The 20,365-nt window shown below is 41.5% G+C and overlaps 2 protein-coding genes across 5 annotated transcripts in view; one reads left to right on the top strand and one right to left on the bottom strand.

The window, feature by feature from the left end:
* Positions 1-3,309, bottom strand: part of trmt1l (tRNA methyltransferase 1-like) — a 76,804-nt gene extending 73,495 nt beyond the window's left edge. For all 3 annotated transcript variants that reach the window (XM_072573650.1, XM_072573653.1, XM_072573651.1), the window contains exon 1: positions 3,214-3,309. In XM_072573650.1, coding sequence (XP_072429751.1) covers positions 3,214-3,262 — 49 coding nt within the window. In that variant the 5' untranslated portion in view covers positions 3,263-3,309. The remainder of the gene's footprint in view (positions 1-3,213) is intronic.
* A 43-nt stretch (positions 3,310-3,352) lies between these two features.
* The window catches only part of swt1 (SWT1 RNA endoribonuclease homolog), a 133,739-nt gene continuing 116,726 nt past the window's right edge, over positions 3,353-20,365 (top strand). For both annotated transcript variants that reach the window (XM_072573649.1, XM_072573648.1), the window contains exons 1-2: positions 3,353-3,508; positions 10,024-10,124. In XM_072573649.1, coding sequence (XP_072429750.1) covers positions 10,041-10,124 — 84 coding nt within the window. In that variant the 5' untranslated portion in view covers positions 3,353-3,508; positions 10,024-10,040. The remainder of the gene's footprint in view (positions 3,509-10,023; positions 10,125-20,365) is intronic.

The raw sequence follows: 20,365 nt of genomic DNA, 5'->3' as shown, positions 1-20,365 counted from the left end.
CAGTCATCAATGTAGCGGAGGAAGAGGTGGGGAATGGTACTGGTGTAATTCCAGAAGATGGACTGTTCTACGTAGCCAACAAAGAGACAGGTGTAGCTGAGGCCCATACAGGTGCCCATGGCTACCCCTTTGGTCTGGAGGAAGTGGGAGGATTCGAAGGAGAAATTGTTAAGGGTGAGGACCAGTTCGGCCAAACAAATGAAAGCGTTGGTGGAAGGGTATTTTTGGGGATGTCGGGAGAGGAAGAAACGGAGGGCTTGGAGGCCCTGGTCCTGGCGGATGGAGGTGTAGAGGGACTGGATATCCATGGTGAAGATGACGCGTTGGGGGCCGGGGAAACGGAAGTCTTGGAGGAGGTGGAGGGCGTGAGTGATGTCTCGAACGTATGTGGGGAGTTCCTGGACTAGGGGGGGGATAGGACAATGTTGAGGTAGGTAGAAATGAGTTCAGTGGGGCAGGAGCATGTTGAGACAATGGGTGGGCCAGGGTGGTCAGGCTTCGCCACTGATCAACGTATCTGTTTCCTTGCTGTATTCCCAATTCCTCCGCCTCCACCATATCTGCTCCCAGGAGGACCAGTTCCACCACAGAACACACCAGATGGCCTCCTTCTTTAGGGACCCCAACTTCCCTTTCCATATGGTTAAAGATGTCCTCCAACGTATCTCATTCACATCCTGCACTTCCGCCCTCAGACCCCACCCCTCCAATCGTAACAAGGACAGAAACCCCCTGGTGCTCACCTTCCACCCTACCAACCTTCGCATAAACCATATCATCTGCCGACATTTCCACCACCAGGGATATATTTCCCTCCCCACCCCTTTCCGCCTTCTGCAAAGACCGTTCCCTCTGTGACTACCTGGTCAGGTCCAAGCCCCCCTACAACCCACCCTCCCGTCCTGGCACCTTTTCCCCTGCCACCGCAGGAATTGCAAAACCTGCACCCACACCTTCTCCCTCACCTCCCTCCAAGGCCCTAAAGGAGCCTTCCACATTCAAAGTTTTACCTGTATCATTTATTATATCCGTTGCTCCCGATGCGGTCTCCTCTACATTGGGGAGACTGGACGCCTCCTAGCAGAGCGCTTTAGGGAACATCTCCGGGACACCTGCACCAATCAATCACACCACCTTGTGGCCCAACATTTCAACACCCCCCTCCCACTCTGCCGAGGACATGAAGGTCCTGAGCCTCCTTCACTGCTGCTTCCTCACCACCCGACACTTGGGGGAAGAACTCATCTTCCGCCTCAGAACACTTCAACCCCAGGGCATCAATGTGAACCTCAGCAGTTTTCTCATTTCCCCTTCCCCCACCTCACCCCAGTTCCAAACTTCCAGCTCAGCATGTCCCCTTGACTTGTCCTACCTGCCTATTTTCTTTTCCACCAATCCACTCCACCCTCCTCCCTGACCTATCACCTTCATCCCCTCCCCAATCACCCATTGTACTCTATGCTACTTTCTCCCTACTCCCACCCTCCTCTCATTTATCTCTCCACCCTTCAGACTCTCTGCCTGTATTCCTGATGAAGGGATTTTGCCCGAAACGTCGATTTTACTGCTCCTCGGATGCTGCCTGAACTGCTGTGCTTTTCCAGGACCTCTAATCCAGAATCTGTTTTCCAGCATCTGCAGTCATTGTTTTTACCCCCTGATTGAAGGGCCAGTAATAGATACCAAACAAAAGTAATTTCGCAGCATCATACATGAAGGAAAAGCATCAGAGGGGTTAATGTAGTCAACTGTATCAAAGACTGAACAGAAGTCAAGGAGAGCAGATTTACATGGTTACAGTCAGAAAGGATATTATATGTGGTTTTAAGACTTGTGGCAGAGACAAATCTGTTTGACAACATTTATATCTATCATTACAGGAAAGGTGGGCAGAAATTTGGGATGTGATTTTTTTCACATTATAACATTTGAAAGTAAAGGAAATTTAGATACCGATGCTAAAAATGAAAAGGCAGGGAAAAAAAGTCAAAGGATATGCTTAAATCATGATGGGGGGAGTTGGAGGGTTGTAAAAGTCAGAGATTATCTTTGCACTTCATATTAATACTAGATTCATGGCTGGGTTTGACAGAGCAAAGTGAGCTTTGTGACATGGATGTGATGTGGATTGAATGCAGAGACTAAACTTCTGGTTAGTTTAGATAAAAAATAGCTTCACCGCTCAAATATAGACATGGCATGGGAAGGTCACTTTCTCCTGACAAACAGAAACTTCTCATTCTGTTACCAAATGCACTTACCTAGTTTGTGCCACCCCAACATCATTATTCTCCACTATATCAAAGTCAGACTGTATCCTCTCAGTGTTGTGGTCGAGTGTTGTGATAACTTTGAAGGCTATTACACATTCGTAATGGTTCTTTTGACAAGTAAAAGGACAGCAACACTTAGGTTGTAAGTTTGCCCGCCGAGCTCAGCAAACTTACAACTTGAACCTCAACCACAACTACAACTCTTCTCAAAAACCGCAGATAGCAACACTTGCAGAAGAGACACATATTGAAAAAAGGTGTTGTATGGGGAACCTTAAAACTAATTTATGCTTAATTTTTTATAAGTACCTAAGGGCATACAGTTGCATAAGGATAGACACGCAAAATAGGAAATATACCAAAAATTGTTTACAAGCAGATGAGGGAAAGTGAAATTAAGATTTAGAATGCAAATCTGACATTATCCAATCAGATATAAATTTCCCTCTCAAAAATATACAATACAAATCAACAGAGCTGAGTGGGCATATACCAGATGGCACTTTGTAACCAGGTGAAATCCAGTTTCACAATCACCCCAAAATTGCAGAATGTTGTAAATGAAGCACCAATAAGTAAACGGTCAACTATTTTTAAATTAAAAGGACAATTAAAATTTTCGACATGTCAATGAAGTTAATGACAAGCACTAACTAACTTTTATCGTGTCATGTTAAACTCGTCTGGGACGAACTCCCTATCTATAAACTTGCGCCTTTCGCTGGAGAGCTGCCTCTACACCTGCCTCTCAGCTCCGTCCCCAGGATCAGGCCCTCAGACGGAGCTCTGCGGTCAGGCCATCAAACGAATTTTATCAGTTTTCCTAAAAAGACAAGCATTGGAAGACAAAATTCGCAAGCCTTCTCTGTGTCAAAAATGACTTGACACCCTAACAACAAATAATGTAAGAATATACAAAGCCTCTCGATCATATGCCTACTTGACACAGTGTCCTCCTGGTGCAGGTCCCCTGCTTGCTGCTCCGCCATATTACCAAAAGCGTAGTTCAATATCCAGGGTAGGGGATCGACAATGCGCATGCACTTGGTTTGCTGTGGATCCTGGGAATTGTAGTCCGGCTGTATCTGCCGGAAGGACTCTAAATCTCCCAGAACACTTCGTGAGCACCGTAGTTAACTACCTGAGAATAGCGGAAGTTTTGCTTTGGACAAAATACATTTCGCATGGTCTTGTTGGGAAGGTTTGGTGTACACGTCCTGTTTGATATATTTACGGTGAGTATAATTTTTGGTGATAATTTCCCAACAGCGCGGTGGATAATGCTAATCTCTGGTTGATATGAAGGAGGCCTGAGCTCTTTGATTACACCCGCTGGTGTCTCCATGTCTGCAGACATCACTGGGCATGCGCACAATTCCATAGTGCAGTTGGCCAGGTCGAATTTCTCCAACGTGAATCAGGGCTACACTTGGTACCCTGTGGCAAGTTGGCTCATGCAACTATAAGACACTCTTAAGTTACTTGCTTAATCGATAGGAACCGCTAGCTAACAGTCAGCGCTGTAGGATGGAATACAGGTATCCTGGGGAGTATTCCACAGCTGATAAGCAATCTCAGGAAAAAGAGGGCAAGCATTTAGCACCTTAGAGCCTCTTTTGGCTTTCAGTACGACCATAGCTGAAACCTGTCCCCGTCTCATTCGCCTTTCACCCATACATTGTAATAATGTCGGTAACTGAAAATGTGTCAGTCTCTATTTTGAGACTACCGATTGATTACACATGAGTTGCTGTTTGTGGGGGCAGGTTCAAACTTGTTTCACTTTTGTTTTTTCTAATGCCACTTCTGAAAAACCTGGTACTAGTTGTTAGATGATGCCTTCCAGTCCTACCTCACAAAAGATCTGAAATCTTCAAATCGACCATTAACTTTTCAAATTCTGTGAAATACAGCCCTAGTTTCTACCATTTCCCCAAGTAAATCCTTACAAAACCTAAACAATAGGTTTTGATAAATTTACACTGCATTTTTAAAATATGTACTTGTTTATGTGTGATGACCAGATTGATTGGAGTAATGTGAGCCAGAGTGTTATCTATAATGTAACATTTATTGCTGGTAAAAACCAAAAGAACTGCAGAAAACCATCAGAAATAAAAACAAAAGTTGCTGGAAAAACTCAGCAGGTCTGGCAGCATCTGTGCAGAGAAATCAAAATTAATATCAGGTCCAATGGCCTTTTCTCAGAATGCCAGATCTGCTGAGCTTTTCCAGCAACTTCTATTTATTGCTCGTATTCTGGTACTTTAGATATAATGTTCAACATGCCATTATTATTTGGATTATATACTGTACTTATTTTTGATGGTTTATTGATCTTGTACTCTGAGTTCCTACTCTTTGGAACTCCATTATTTCTAGCTTTTCATTAGTCTAAAAAGGTAGAGTGTTCTATTCTTTTTAAATGACAAATCTGTGTATGTTATTATCCTTTTGCTATAATTTGCCATATCTTTGTATTTTTATCCTTCTGTCTACATTAGTGAGTACCTATGTGTTTTTTAAAAATTCCATTGTCAAAGTTGTTAAGAAGTTGTGCTTAACAAACCTTCTCCCAACAATTGATCCCCAGCCTGCTATTTCCCTCTATTCTCTTGTTTTATGTATCTAGTTTTGCTTTTGCCCCCATCTAAAAATCGGTGTCTATAATGCCCTACCAAGTATAATAGCTTTTTAAATCTTTACGGCTTCTTTCTCAGCATTTTTTACTAAATGACTTCTCAACCTCCATCTCAATTCTTCTTTATCTTTCTCTTAACTTCACTAACCTCTCACCTACCCTAAATCTCTTCTTCCTTGTAAAGTCCCCAACTCCTATTCACAACCATCCTCTTGATTTTGATTTGCACCTGTTCTTGCTAGTCCGGTTGTTGTGATTATTGTGGCGATCCGTAAACTAGAATATCAAATTTACTGATCATCTCTTGAATGGTGAAATGATCAGACAAATTTTACTCTTTGTACTTTTAATTCTAAACAGAGTGAATTAAAATTAAACACGAATTAACAAGCAAAACATGATAATTATGAACTATAAATCTCATATGGAATAGCAGGTACAACAGAAAATTTCAACTATAATAAGTTGTCCACTCTGCCTGTATATTATGTTTCAGCCACACAGCTCATCCAACCAGAATTATAATGCCTTTCCGTCAAGGACTTGATCAGTTCACTGCAGGCAGTGGCCAGCTTGTTGGATTCTTCTTTGTATATGCAGACCATACAGTCTTTGTATTTTTACTCCTTTCCTGTTGCTACTGTTTCCAAGTTGAGGATTGGCAGGACAAATTGATCAAATTTTCTTATCTAAAATTTATAATTGATCCTTTATAATGAATACAGGTAGTTAAGTAAATACTGTGCTTCATCTGTGAATGTCTACAATGTCATTAACTTACTGGACTATATCATGAGTACCGAGCTTGGTTCTGGATGCATTATTTGAATAGAATATGTTGGCCATGGAGGGGTTGCGGAATTGAATTAGCAGACTGACATCAGTCAAAGGTCAAGCTGTGAGGAGAGATGATAAATACTGAAGTTGTGTTACCTGGAATTTAGAAGGTTAACAAATGACATCATCAAATTTACAGCAGTACAATAAAATAATTTCCGCTGCTTAGGAAACATAGGAAGAGAGTGCCTTGTCTGAAAATCAGAGGTGGGTTTACAAAAGTAAGTTTGAGAACATTTTCAATTGCAAAACATAGGTGTTTGAAACTCTTTTGTAATAGTAACTAAACTGTTGGAAAGATCATTAAACAAGAGTTAATCTACAAATATGCTAGAGCGATCAAGTTGGAAAGGTTGTTCTAGAAGATGAAATGTTTTGTTTTGTGTGCAGTACAGGCAGATTGTAACATACGAGATCCTACTGCTCATAGATGATTAAACAGAGTGAGGCATACAAAGTTATGCTACACAGGAGGTGCACAAAAACAAGATCATTGTTAGATTTGAAATTTGAGAGGTCCATTCAGCAGTCTGTTAAACTGGGGAATCAGTTGATGCTTGTTTTTATGCTTTTGTATCTTGAGCCTGATGGAAGAAGTTAGAAGAGTGTATAACTGGGTTGGAAGTGGCTTCAATGTTGGCAGTCTTTCTGCAGCAATGAGAAGTACATAAAAAGGAAGAGTAGCTAGAGTAAACATTGGTCCCTTAAAAGCAGAGAAAGAATTATGTTACATCACTGGGTAAACCCCCCCCCCACCACCCACCCCCGCTTAATTTAAACCTGCAACACAGAAAAGATTTATTCCATGCAGTAATCTGTGAAAATTCGAGATGCCAAGAACTAGTTAAAGTAAAAGTAACAACTTTATTCTCTATTATACTTTAAGAAATAATTAACTAACAACTGTTTACAACTCCTTCATCTGACCAATCTTTCACTTTACCTTTGATAATACTGGTCTGATAAAAGCCCTGATCAAGATTTACCAAAATTCAAATTTCAAAACTAGCCAGACGTCAAATCTTCTATTTATATCTTCCTCTGTCTTCCTTTCTTCTTCTTTGGGATTTCTGTTTCACAGGTCACTGATTGATAAAGGTACCTTTAAGAGAGCTATTTTTTGGTCAGTCTGTACATGCTGATGGCTTGGCAATTCTCCCTCAACTGTTCAATTTTTCCCAGTACTTTATTCCAAAGCATCAGATTGTTTCATTGGGTTTTAATATTGTCAAAAAACTAAATGGCGGCACGTGGAACAATGGTTAGCACTGCTGCCTCACAGTGCCAGAGACCTGGGTTAATGTCCCGCCTCAGGCGACTGACTGTGTGGAGTCTGCACATTCTCCCCGTGTCTGTGTGGGTTTCCTCCAGGTGCTCCGGTTTCCTCCCACAGTGCAAAAATGTGCAGGTTAGGTGAATTGCCGTGCTAAATTCCCCGTAGTGTTAGGTGAAGGGGTAAAGGTATGGGAATGAATCTGGGTGGGTTGCGCTTCGACAGGTCAGTGTGGACTTGTTGGGCCAAAGGGCCTGTTTCCACACTGTTAGTAAGTAATTAAATTCAAACTTGATTGGAGATTGGTATTTTGGGGTATAATTTAAACTGATTGGCTGAATTTGAATTTGTTTTGTCATCTCCAGGCAACTCAGCTAATCTAGCTATTCGACCAAATGTTACATTTGTTACCTTAGTCAGAACACTTGGTGCTGTATCAGGTAGTTCTGCTACCTTTTAACTCTCTTCAAAGTACAGTCCCCCTTACACATTCATAGCAATTATTATGGTAATGAAAAACTTATCAGAGACACAAACATTTTATGCCTGACTTCACAGTAGAACTTCACTTGCATGTAGAATTAGAGGTGAACCTTCATTGGGGTAATTAATGTCAGCAGAAAGAAAGTAGTAAACTGTAGGAACTGTAACCTGATGGTCAACATTCTGGAGTTCTCAAAGATAGCTGCAGAGATTATGGATGCAAGAGCTATGATTCTGAAATCATTAATACGTATAACGTACTGCAGAAAGGGAAGAGAAAGAAAATGGAACTACAGGCCATTTGGCCTAACATCAGTTCTCTGGAAACTGACTTTTTATTAAAATGTCTGAATAATATAAATGCGCCCAAAAAAGTACAGTGTGATAAAAGTCATCTTGGTTTTGTGAAATGAAATTTGACACATTTGACTGACAAATTGTTATATTTTTACAGGATGTAATTAATAATTTAGACAACAGGGAATCGGAATATCCTTTGATTTTCAAAAGGCATTTAATAAGATGCTACTCAAAAGATTAATATAAAGGAAAAGACGTGGATGTGGGGGACAATATTTTAGCATGAATAAAGGATTAGTTTGTGGACAGAATACAAATAGTAGGGGCAGCACACGGTGGCTCAGTGGTTAGCACTGCTGCCTCACAGTACCAGGGTCCCGGATTCGATTTCAGCCTCTGGTCTGGGCCATTCTCCCCGTGTCTGCGTGGGGTTGCTCTGGTTTCCTCCCACAGTCCAAAGATGTGCCGGTCAGGTGAATTGGCCATGTTAAGTTGCCCATGGTGCTAGGTGTATTAGTCAGAGTGAAATGGGTCTGGGTGGGTTACTCTTCAGAGGGTCGGTGTGGACTGGTTGGGCCGAAGGGCCTGTTTCCACACTGTAGGGAATCTAATCTAATCTAGTCTAAATAGAACATTTTCTAGTTGGAAAGGTAGGTGGAAATGTAAGCTGCAAGGAGACTGTGAAGTGAGGTAAGCAGTTTAAGTTAGTGGATAACATGATGGCATTTGGAGTATAATGTGGGAAAGTGGAGATATCCTCTTTACTTTGGTAATTTAAAAAAAAGCAGAATATTTTTAAAAAGCCTCCATTTTGAAATCACTGATGCCCCAATAGTCTTGAGTGCATGTAGAGAAAGAAATTAGGAGGACAAATGGCATTTTGACTTTTATTACAGGGTATTGGAATATAAAAATAAATACTACATCTGCACATTGTTTTGTGAGACCATACCTGGAATACCGTGTGCAATTTTGGTCTCTATTTGAGGAAGGATATACTTGCATTATTTTGTAGGATAGAAAGACTCAGTTTCGTGGTGAGAGGCAGAGTTGATTGGGCTAATATTCTCAAGGCTATGCAGGAATTAGAGATCATCTCATTGAAACATACTAGATGCTGAAGAAGCTTGACAAAAGAAACGAGGTTATCTCTTCTTGCTGGGTAATCTAAAACATGGGGGCACGTGTCACACGGTAAGACTTTTTTAGAACTGCTTATTCAGGGTGTTCAGAAAGTAGGCTGGCAAACTTCTCTCTTTCCCTCCCATTACCTCCCACCCTAATTAAATCAAAAAGGGCAGTCCACCATTTGTTTTCCCTGTTTCTGTTTAAAAACATGGGTGTGTGGTACAATTGCATGGCACCTGAGTTAGGTGTCTAGATGGCTATTTCCAACCCATGAGTAGCTGAGATTTCTGTAAACATTGCATATTCAGTTGAAGAAATGTGTTTTTATGCTAAATGGTACATAATATGAAGAATTAACAGTGAATCTTGTTGAAATATTTTATAATCAAGTAATCTTCTCTGTTCAAATTCTATAATGAAGCAAAGATTTTAAATTATTTGTTAATCAATGGGATAATTATTAAATGTTAGCTTCAATACATATTAAATACTTATTCAAGAGGGTGCAGAGAATGCTCCAGATTGCAATTGGGCGAGAGGTATATTTCAGGAAGTGTGTACCAGTAATGGAAATTGGAAATAATTTTGAAACTATAGTAGACCATTTAGCCCCTAAACCCAGTTCTGCTAATTAAAGATATTGTGGCTGGATGGTAACCTAAACTTCATAACTTACCTTTGTCCAGGATTCAAAATAGAATGTGGGTGATGAGTGAATTCACTCTTGAAAGCCCCTATAATATCTTGGAAGAATTAGCTACAGAGGCAACTTATGAGAGAAAATGTTTTGCTGTACGTGGAAGAGACATAATCTATGAGGAGCTGTTCGTTCATTCACAGACTCTGTCACTCTTGCGCACTGCTCCAGCTTTTGCAGTCAAGCTGGGTTGGTGTCTCAGCAAGGTGGGCCTAAATCTTGACTTAAGTGGCAAGAGAGACAGTGTGATACTATAGCTGCTAACTATGTGCTGAATGGCTATGTACTACAGTACAGACATAGATGTTATGTTTAAATGAAACCAGTTCTGCTTTTCTGGCAGCATTTTATATTGTAGCATTAATTCAAACCTCTCTTTATATCTCTCAAGCTTCTCATAAATACGTGATGTCCAGAAAACATTCAAAGCACAAGCGAGAGAAGACCAAGTCTTCGTCAAAGAAAAAAAAGTCAGAGCGCTGCAGTCATGATGTAAGGACACTATGGTTCTTCTACCTTTTTTTGCACGCATTCAATGCTTACTACTGACTTGAATGTTTTTATCCCTGGTTTTGTTTGCATATTGATAGCAATCCAGGTGTCAGAAGCTACTGTATTGAAATCAGGTCTGATACACGTTTTATGCTGTTTTAAAAAATAGTGATATGTCCATGGAAAATTAGGGAGGAAATTGCAAAGCCCCTTGCAAAAGTATTTGTATCATCTATAAATACAAGTTAGGTGCTGAATGATTGGAGTGTGGCTAAATGTGCCTTTGTTTAAGAAAGGATATAAGAAGAAGTCTTGGAACTATAGACCTGTGAATCTGACTTCGTTGGTGGATAAATTGTTGCAAGTTATTCTGAAAGATAGGATTTATATGCATTTGAAGAGGCAAGGAATGATTAGGGATAGTCGGCATGGTTTTGTATGAGAAAATTTGTGTCTCATAAACTTGATTGAGCTCTTTGGGAAGTAACCAAGAAGACAGATGAGGGCAGAGTGGTAGACATTGTTTATTTGAACTTTAGTAATGCCTTTGACAAGATTCCTCATGGTAGACTAATTAGTAAAGTTAAATCACATAGGATTCAGAGTTAGCTTGCTAATTGGATACAAAATTGGCTTAATGGCAGGAGACAGAAAGTGATGGTGGAGGGTTGTTTTTTCTGACTGGAGGCCTGTGACCAGAGTGTTCCTGTGTTCCACAGAGATTGGTACCTGCTCCACTTTTGTTTATAATTTGATATAAATGATTTAGGTGAGAATATAGAAAGCATGTACGTTTGCAGATGACACCAAGATTGGTGGTGTGGTTGGCAGTGAAGAGGGTTATCTTAGATTACAAAGAGATCTTGATCAATTGTGTCAAGGGGCTGACGAATGGCAGATGGAGTTTGATTTTGATAAATGTGAGGTATTGCATTTTGATAGAACAAACAAAGGCAAGACTTGTACAAATTACAAATAGGGTCTTGGGTAGTGTTGTAGAACAGAGAGACCTAGCATTTCTGATACATAATTCTTTGAAATTTGCATTGCACATAGAGGTAGGCTGGTTAAGAAGGCGTTTAGCACACTTGCCTTCCTTGCTCAGACCTTCGAGTATAGGAGTTAAGACATGATGAGGTTGGATAGGACATTGGTGAGGCCTGTTCTGGAATACTGTATGCAGTTCTCGTGTTACCCTGCTATTGATAGGGTATTACTAAGCTGGAGACAGTTCAGAAAAGATTTACCAGGATGTTGCTGGAAATGGAATGTTTGAGTTATGAAGAGAGATTAGATAGCCTGAGACTTGTTTCACTAGAACTTAGGTGGTTGAACCTTTATAGAGTCTTATAAAATCATGCAGGTGAATGGCAGTGTCTTTTTGCTAGGGTGGGGGATTTCAAGATGAGGGGCATATTTTTAAGGTGAAAGGAGAAAGATTTAAAAAAAGACATGGAGACAATATTATTGGAATAAACTTCCAGAGGAAGTGGTGGATGTGGGTACAGTTACAACGTTGAAGAGACATTTAGATAAGTACATGAATAAGAAATGGTTGGAGGGATATGGGCCAAGCGCAGCCAGGTGGGACAAGTTTAGTTTGTGATTATCGTCCGCATCAATTTGCTGGAAGGGTCTGTTTCTATGTTTATGACTCTTGAGTGTCTAGTTTCCAACTGACACAATTTATTGCAGACTTCTTAGTATTTAATATCGCTTCCATGATTCACTTCTTTTAAGTTAAGGCCATTTTTTAAAGTCAATAAATGCTACAAAAATATTGCAGGTTGGAGTTATATTGTCTAACTTTAGTGTATGCGCATGAAAATTGTCACAATTGAAAAAAAATTGAAAGGTGTCAACAGGTAATGTTGGCAAACAGTTTTAAAAAGGATAAAGAAGTTATTTTCAGCCAGAATATTTAGCACCATGGTGATTTATAGATGAGACGCTGAAACTTCAAATGAAGCTGTACCGGCAAATAGAATATTGCATTTGCAGTGTATAGTTTCTGTAGCTGAGACGATGTGTTTATTTTTGGATATGTTTCTTTTGAAAATGACTGTTCGAACCGTAGTTCTCTTTGTGATGTGCAGAAGCAGTATGGCAGTTTGTGGTGGTCTGTGGATGCGTGTCACAAAGCCATACTCACTGAATGCAAAGTGTGTCACAATGGCGGTATCCATGGAATAGTGACTTGTTTACAGAGATTTGTGTTGTTATAAAGAATTCTGAAGGAAATTATGAACTGTGATGTGTCCCCAAGAGATGGACAAAAGTACAATATATAGGATATAAAAATTAGACTGACGGGGAGCCGGTGAATCTCAAGAGTACTTGACAGGTAAAGGAAATAGAGCCAATAATATGGAATAGTCATCCCATATGGCTGTAAGTGCTGGAACAAGCTAGATGATAGTAGGTGACTTTTTCTGAAAGATATAGTTATCTTGATTGACCTGTAGTGACAGACCCAGCAAGGAGGAAAACCTGTTGGATCTCACCCTTATTAATCTACCTGTGGCAGGAATAATCATTACAGTCCTAATGTAAAGTTCCATTTTCACATTGCAGATACGGATCATTGTGTTGTGGTGACACTGTCACTGTGCTAAATAGAATAGATTAGAAGTAGTTATGCATGATGTATGAGCTATCAGCTTCCGCAGAATTAATTCAGTCACAATTGTAACCTCATGGCCTCACATAGTCCTTTACTCTGATATTACCATCACGTTAAATTATCAACCTTGATTTGATCAGGAGTGCAGGACTAGGCCAGACCACTCAAAATATTCTTGGGGGCAGGCAGCCCCAGATCATAACTTTGCAATTTGTTTCGGTAAGTGTACAGTGAAAATTACCTGGATTAAGTTAGCTAGGTTGACTACTAGATTTTAAAATAGATAAAAATGTACACAACATTACACAATGAACCACAAAGAACAGAATAAAGAACCCCTACAGACCTCAACCTATCCAATGAGACTTAATTATGCTGTTCCAAATATACACAACAGTCCCAATAACCAAACTCCTCTTAAAATCCAGTATAAATGGAACGCATGCTTACAGGTTGAAGTTTAAAGGTAGAAAGAGAAAGAGTTTCCACACCGCTCCCTGTTGAATTTCCATGTTCAAGACTGAACTAAAACTGGTCAGCTCAGCTCAGCTCCGCTTCAGCTAAAGAGCTGACCACTCCCTTTTCATTATACAGGTCACTTCTAAAACATGACCACTTTTGCCTGAAGTCTCATCTGTTTCCATATAAACAAAAGGCTTCTCAAAATCTTTTTCATCTCAACCAGACTGATTGGAGCCCAGACCGGTTTATTGCCCCTCTGAAAAAAATCAAGGATGGATTCTCCTTGAGCAAAGGAACAGCTTTTAGAAAAAGCGACTAGCTTTGTGACACCTCCCCCCCACCCCCCCACCTTTTTAAAAAAAAGGACAATCAATACCAAAAGATGGCTTCATTTTTAACCCTTCAAAACCCGGTTAGAAGTCTAAACACACATATATACTAGACTGACTATAAACATGCAAACATGCACAGCCAAATGCAAATTCAGGCCATTGTACACCCGCCACCAAATGCCTCAATATCTCATTGGAATCTTGATAATGCATTGGCGATCATGTGTTCCCAACCTGCCACATGCACAATCGTCAAATTGAATGGCTGCAACAATAAGCTCCATCTAATCAGTCTGGCATTTTTGTCCTTAGGTTTTTCTACAAATGTCAATGCGTGTGATCGGTGTATATGATTGTCTCAAATGCATTGCTGGTAATATAAACACTGAAATGTTGTAATGCCAACACCAAGTTTAATGTCTCTTTCTCCACCATTGAATACTTCTGTTGATTAACGTTCAACTTCCTGGATGGGTCTTTCTATTTCCTCATCATCTTCCTGCAGGAGTACCACATCCACGCCTACATCACTGGCATCGATAGCCAACTTGAAAAGCTTAACATAATCTGGTGTGGTTAATATTGGAGCAGTGGTTAACACAGATTTTAGGCTGTCAAATGCCTTTTGACAGTCTGCTGTCCACTGAAACTTTTTGCCCTTTTTTTAACAGTTCGGTGAGTGGAGCAGCCACACTGCTAAAGTTCGATGCAAACGTTTGGTAAAATCCACTCAACCCCAGTACTACTTTTTTCATCGACGGTGTGGGAAATTCCCCAATTACTTTTGTTTCCTCATCTTGTGGGGCCATTTGTCTATGTCCAATAACATTTTCCAGGACAGTGACTTGGGCGTTGGCAACGTCACTTTTAGCTAGGTTTATCACCAAGCCTGCCTTCCGAAGTTGATCGAGCAAGTCTGATAAATGATGTAAATGTTCCTTCCATGAGTGACTAAAAATCACTAGGTCATCAATGTACACCACACAGTTGGGCAATCCGACAATGACCTTATTAGTCAGTCTCTGAAATGTGGCTGGAGTGTTTTCGTACCAAATGGCATGACTTTGAGCTGATATAGTGCAATTGGCGTTACAAAAGCCAAAGTTGCCTTTGTTCTCTCTGACAAGGTACTTGCCAATAGTCTCTGAACAAGTTCAACTTAGAAATGTAAGTTGCTTGTCCTGCTTTCTCAACAGAGTCCTCCAACCCTGGAATTGGATATGCGTCTGTCTTTGTAACGGCGTTGACTTTGCAATAGTCCACACATAACCGTTGAGTACTATCTGGCTTTGGCGTCATGACTATGGTGAACTCAATGTAACTCGCTTCAATTATGCCATTTTGGAGCATACGCTCTATCTCCTTCTGAACCTGTGCCAACAGAAAAAAACTTCTCTTCAAAAGGGAGAAGGCAGCTTACATAAGATGGAGGAAGCAAGAATCTAGCGCAGCTTTAGAGGATTACAGGCTTGCTAGAAAGGAGCTCAGAAATGGACTTAGGAGAACCAGGCGGTGGCACGAAAAAGGCTTGGCAAGAAGGATTAGGGACAACCCAAAGGCGTTTTACTCCTATGTGAGGAATAAGAGAATGATCAGGGAGAATGTAGGGCCGATCAGGGATAGCGGAGGGAACTTGTGCGTGGAGTCTGAGCAGATAGAGCAAGCCCTAAATGAGTTTTTTGCTTTGATTTTTACCAAGGAAAGGGAACTTGTTGTAAATGAAAACCTAGAGGAGCTGGGATACAGTCTTGACCAGACCAAGATTGATGAAGATGATGTGCTAGAAATTTTGGAAAAAGTTAAATTTGATAAGTCCCCAGAGCCAGACCACATTTATCTTGGGCTGCTCCAGGAAGCGAGAAAGGAGGTTCTTAAGCCACTAGTGAGGATCTTTGCCTCCTCACTCTCCATGGGAGTCGTACCGGAGGATTGGAAGGAGGCTAATGTTGTTCTACTTTTCTAGGGTAATAGAGAAATCCCTGGCAATTACAGACTAGTCAGTCTCACGTCTGTGGTCAGCAAAGTTGTGGAAAGAATTGAGGGATAGGATTTATGACTATTTGACAAAGCATAGTGTGATTAAAGGCAGTCAGCATGGCATTGTGAGGGGCAGGTCATGCCTCACAAATCTTATTGAGTTCTTTGAGGAGGTGTCAAGACAGGTCGACAACGGTCAAGCAGTGGATGTGGTGTATATGGATTTCAGCAAGGCATTTAATAGGGTTCCCCATGGTAGGCTCGCTCATAAAGTCAGGAAGTATGGGATACTGGGAGATTTGGCTGTCTGGATTCAGAATTGGCTGGCTGACAGAAGGCAGAGAGTGGTTGTAGATGGAAAGTATTCTGCCTGGAAGACAGTGTTAAGTGGGGTCGCGCAGGTATCTGTTCTTGTGCTTCTGCTCTTTGCAGTTTTTATAAATGACTTGGATGAAGAGGTTGAGGGGTGGGTTGGAAAATTTGCAGATGTCACAAAGGTTGGAGGTGTCGTTGATAGTATAGAGGGCTACTGCAGGCTGCAGTGCAACATAGACAGGATGCAGAGCTGGGCTGAGAAATGGCAGATGGAGTTCAACCTGGATAAATGCGAAGTGACGCATTTTGGAAGGTCGAACTTGAATGCTGAATAAAGGATGAAAGACAGGATTCTTGACAGTGTGGAGGAACAGAAGGATCTGGGTGTGTAAGTACATGGATCCCTCAAATTTGCTATCCAAATGGATAGGGTTGTTAAGAAAGCATATGGTGTTTTGGCTTCATTAACAGGGTATCGAGTTTAAGAGCCTTATTGCGAGGTTTTGCTGCAGCTCTTCAAGTCCCTGGTGAGACCGCACTTGGAATATTGTGTCCAGTTCTGGTTGCCCGACTATACGAAAGATACAGAGGCTTTGGAGAGGGTGCAAAGAAGGTTTACCAGGATGCTGCCTAGACTTGGAGGGCTTGCCTTGTGAAGAAAAGTTGAATAACTCGGACTTTTCTCTCTAGAGAGAAGGAGGAAGAGAGGAGACCTGATTGAGGTATACAAGATAATGAGTGGAATAGATACAGTCAATAGCCAGAGACTTTTCCCCAGGGCAGGATTGACTGGTACAAGAAGTCATAGTTTTAAGATATTAGGCGGAAGGTATAAAGGAGACATCAGAGGTAGGTTCTTTATGCAGAGAGTTGTGAATGCATGGAATGTGTTGCCAGCTGAGGTGGTGGAAGCAGAGTCATTGGAGACATTTAAGCGAATGGACATGCACATGGATAGTAGTGAGTTGAGGGGTGCGTAGGTTAAGTTACTATATTTTACATTAGGATTAAATCGCAGCACGACATCGTGGGCCCTAAGGGCCTGTTCTGTGCTGTACTTTTCTATGTTCTATATTTAGAGGGTTATGCCTATAAGGATGTTGCCTAATCGGAACAGCATCTTCTATATCTACATTATGCGCAATTAAGTTCGTACTTCCCAGTTTATTTCCGCATATCTCCCCATATTACTGTGATAGTAATAACTGTTTCGATTTTCTTGTGGAAGGTAACTCAATAACGTATCCTAATTTTTGACAACTACCACATTGTCCAATATGATTGGAGGGATATCCAATTCAGAATCCTCTGAACTTAGTTCTTCCTTCTATGGTGTAATGATTAACACTTTGTCCTCTTGCTTTCCTTCCCTATCAAAATGCCTTTTGAACATATTCACATGACACACTATGTGAGATTTCTTCCTGCCTGGAGTCCTTATCAAGTAGTTCACTTCATGCAATTTCTTCTCGATTTGATAACATCTACTAAACCTTGCTTTTAAAGGTTCACTTTTTACTGGAAGTAACACCAATACCTTATCCCCAATTGTAAAATTGTGAATTTGTGATTTCTTATCTGCTTCCTGTTTCATTGTCTACTGTGATATGTTTAAATGCTGTCTAGCAACTCTCCAGGTCTATTTAATCGTTCTCTAAAATTTGATACATAGTCCAAATGGGTGGTCTCTGAATTCTGACTTATTAATTTCCCCTTAATTAGTCTTAATGGTCCTCTAACTTCATGCCCAAAAATTGATTCAAATGGATCAAATTTGGTCGATTCATTCAGTGCATCTCTGATTGCAATACGTACAAATGGAACTCCTTTATCCCAATCATCTGGATAATCCTGATGCTAAGCTCTTAACATAGTGTTTGATGCCGTCTCTGTAGCGCTTCCTGTGATTCTGGATGGTATGCAGTAGACTTAATTGCTTTATTCCCAAGTTATCCATGACCTCTTTGAATAGTTTGGATGTGAAGTTTGATCCTTGATCTGACTGGATGTCTATTGGTGTCCGTATCAGTAAAAGAAAATTAAGTAATTCTTCTACAACCCTTTTTTTTTTTGCTGTAATGTTGTGTAATGGGATTGCTTCTGGAAATCTAGTTGACACATCCATTATTGTTAATAAATACTTATTCCCACTTTTTGTTTGAGGTAGGGGACCTATGCAATCAATCAAGACTCTTGTGAAAGATTTCTCAAATCCTGGAATAGATATTAAAGGTGTACATTTTATTACTGCCAGTGGTTTTCTGATTAGCTGACATGTAAGACATATCTGGCAAAATTCAATTACGTCTGTCATCTGCAAGGTGTTAGAAAGGATTCTGAGGGATAGGATTTATGACCATCTGGAAGAGCATAGCTTGATTAAAGGCAGTCAGCACGGATTTGTGAGGGGCAGGTCATGCCTCTCAAATCTTATAGAGTTCTTTGAGGATGTTAGTAGACAGGTTGATGGGTCGAGCGGTGGATGTTGTGTATGTGGACTTCACTAAGGCACTTGATAAGGTTCCCCATGGTAGGCTCGTTCAGAAGGTCAAGAGGAATGGGATGCAGGGAAATTTAGGTGTCTGGATACAGAATTGGCTGGTCGACACAAGACAGCGAGTGGTAGTCGAGGGAAAATATTCTGCTTGGAAGTCAGTGGTGAGTGGTATTCCACAGGGCTCTGTTCTTGGGCCTCTACTCTTTGTAATTTTTATTAATGGCTTGGATGAGGAGATTGAAGGATGGGTTAGCAAGTTTGCAGAAGCCACAAAGGTTGGAGGTGTCATTGACAGTATAGAGGACTGTTGTAGGCTGCAGTGTGACGTTGACAGGATGCAGAGATGGGCTGAGAGGTGGCAGATGGAGTTCAACCTGGATAAATGTGAAATGATGCATTTTGGAAGGTCGAACTTGAATGTTGAGTACAGGATTAAAGGCAGGATTCTTGGCAGTGTGGAGGAACAGCGGGGTCTTGGTGTGCAGGTACATAGATCCCTTAAAATTGCCACCCAGGTGGACAGGGTTGTTAAGAAAGCACATGATGTTTTGGCTTTCATTAACAGGGGGATTGAGTTTAAGAGCCATGATATCTTGTTACAGCTCTATAAAATTTTGGTTAGACCACACTTGGATTACTGTGTCCAGTTCTGGTTGCCCTATTATACGAAAGATGTGGATGCTTTGGAGAGGGTTCAGAGGAGGTTTACCAGGATGCTGTCTGGAATGGTAGGCTTATCTTACGAAGAGAGTTGACTGAGCTCGGACTTTTTTCATTGGAAAAAAGAAGGAAGAGAAGGGACCTAATTGAGATGTACAAGATAATGAGAGGCATAGATAGAGTTGATAGACAAAAACTTTTTCCCAGGGCAGAAATTGTTAACACAAGAGGTCATAGTTTTAAGTGGTTTGGCGGAAAGTATAGAGGGGATGTCAGAGGCGGGTTCTTTACGCAGAGAGTTGTGAGTGCATGGAATGCGTTGCCAGCAGCGGTTGTGGAACCGAGGTAATTGGGGATATTTAAGAGACTGCTGGACATGCATATGGTCACAGAAATTTGAGAGTTCGTACATTAGGTTTACTTCACATGAGGATCAATGGTCGGCACAGCATCGTGGGCTGAAGGGCCTGTTCTGTGCTGTACTGTTCTATGTTCTATATTTGTGTGGCTGAAAATGTGTTGCTGGAAAAGCGCAGCAGATCAGGCAGCATCCAAGGAGCAGGAGAATCGACGTTTCGGGCATGAGCCCTCCTTCAGGAATGAGGAAGGTGTGCCAAGCAGGCTAAGATAAAAGGTAGGGAGGAGGGACTTGGGGGAGGGACGTTGGAAATGCGATAGGTGGAAGGAGGTAAAGGTGAGGTTGATAGGCCGGAATGGGGGTGGGGGTGGAGCGGTCAGGAATAAGATTGCAGGTTAGGAAGGTGGTGCTGAGTTCGAGAGTTGGGACTGAGACAAGGTGGGGGGAGGGAAAATGAGGAAACTGGAGAAATCTGAGTTCATCCCTTGTGGTTGGAGGGTTCCTAGGCAGAACATGAGGCGCTCTTCCTCCAGCCGTCGTGATGCTATGGTCTGGCAATGGAGGAGTCCAAGGACCTGCATGTCCTTGGTGGAGTGGGACGCGGAGTTGAAGTGTTGAGCCACGGGGTGGTTGGGTTGGTTGGTCCGGGTGTCCCAGAGGCGTTCTCTGAAACGTTCCGCAAGTAGGCGGCCTGTCTCCCCAATATAGAGGAGGCCGCAGCGGATGCAGTAAATGATGTGTGTGGAGGTGCAGGTGAATTTGTGGTGGATATGGAAGGATCCTTTGGGGCCTTGGAGGGAAGTAAGGGGGGAGGTGTGGGCGCAAGTTTTGCATTTCTTGCGGTTGCAGGGGAAGGTGCCAGGAGTGGAGGTTGGGTTGGTGGGGGGTATGGATCTGACGAGGGAGTCACGGAGGGAGTGGTCTTTTCAGAACACTGGTAGGGGCGGGAAATATATCCCTGGTGGTGGGGTCTGTTTGGAGGTGGCGGAAATGACGAAGGATGATACAATGTATATG

Source organism: Chiloscyllium punctatum, chromosome 7, assembly GCF_047496795.1.
Source record: "Chiloscyllium punctatum isolate Juve2018m chromosome 7, sChiPun1.3, whole genome shotgun sequence".
Lineage (NCBI taxonomy): Eukaryota > Metazoa > Chordata > Chondrichthyes > Orectolobiformes > Hemiscylliidae > Chiloscyllium > Chiloscyllium punctatum.
Note: the sequence above shows the minus strand (reverse complement) of the source record. Positions and strands in the feature narration are given on the sequence as shown.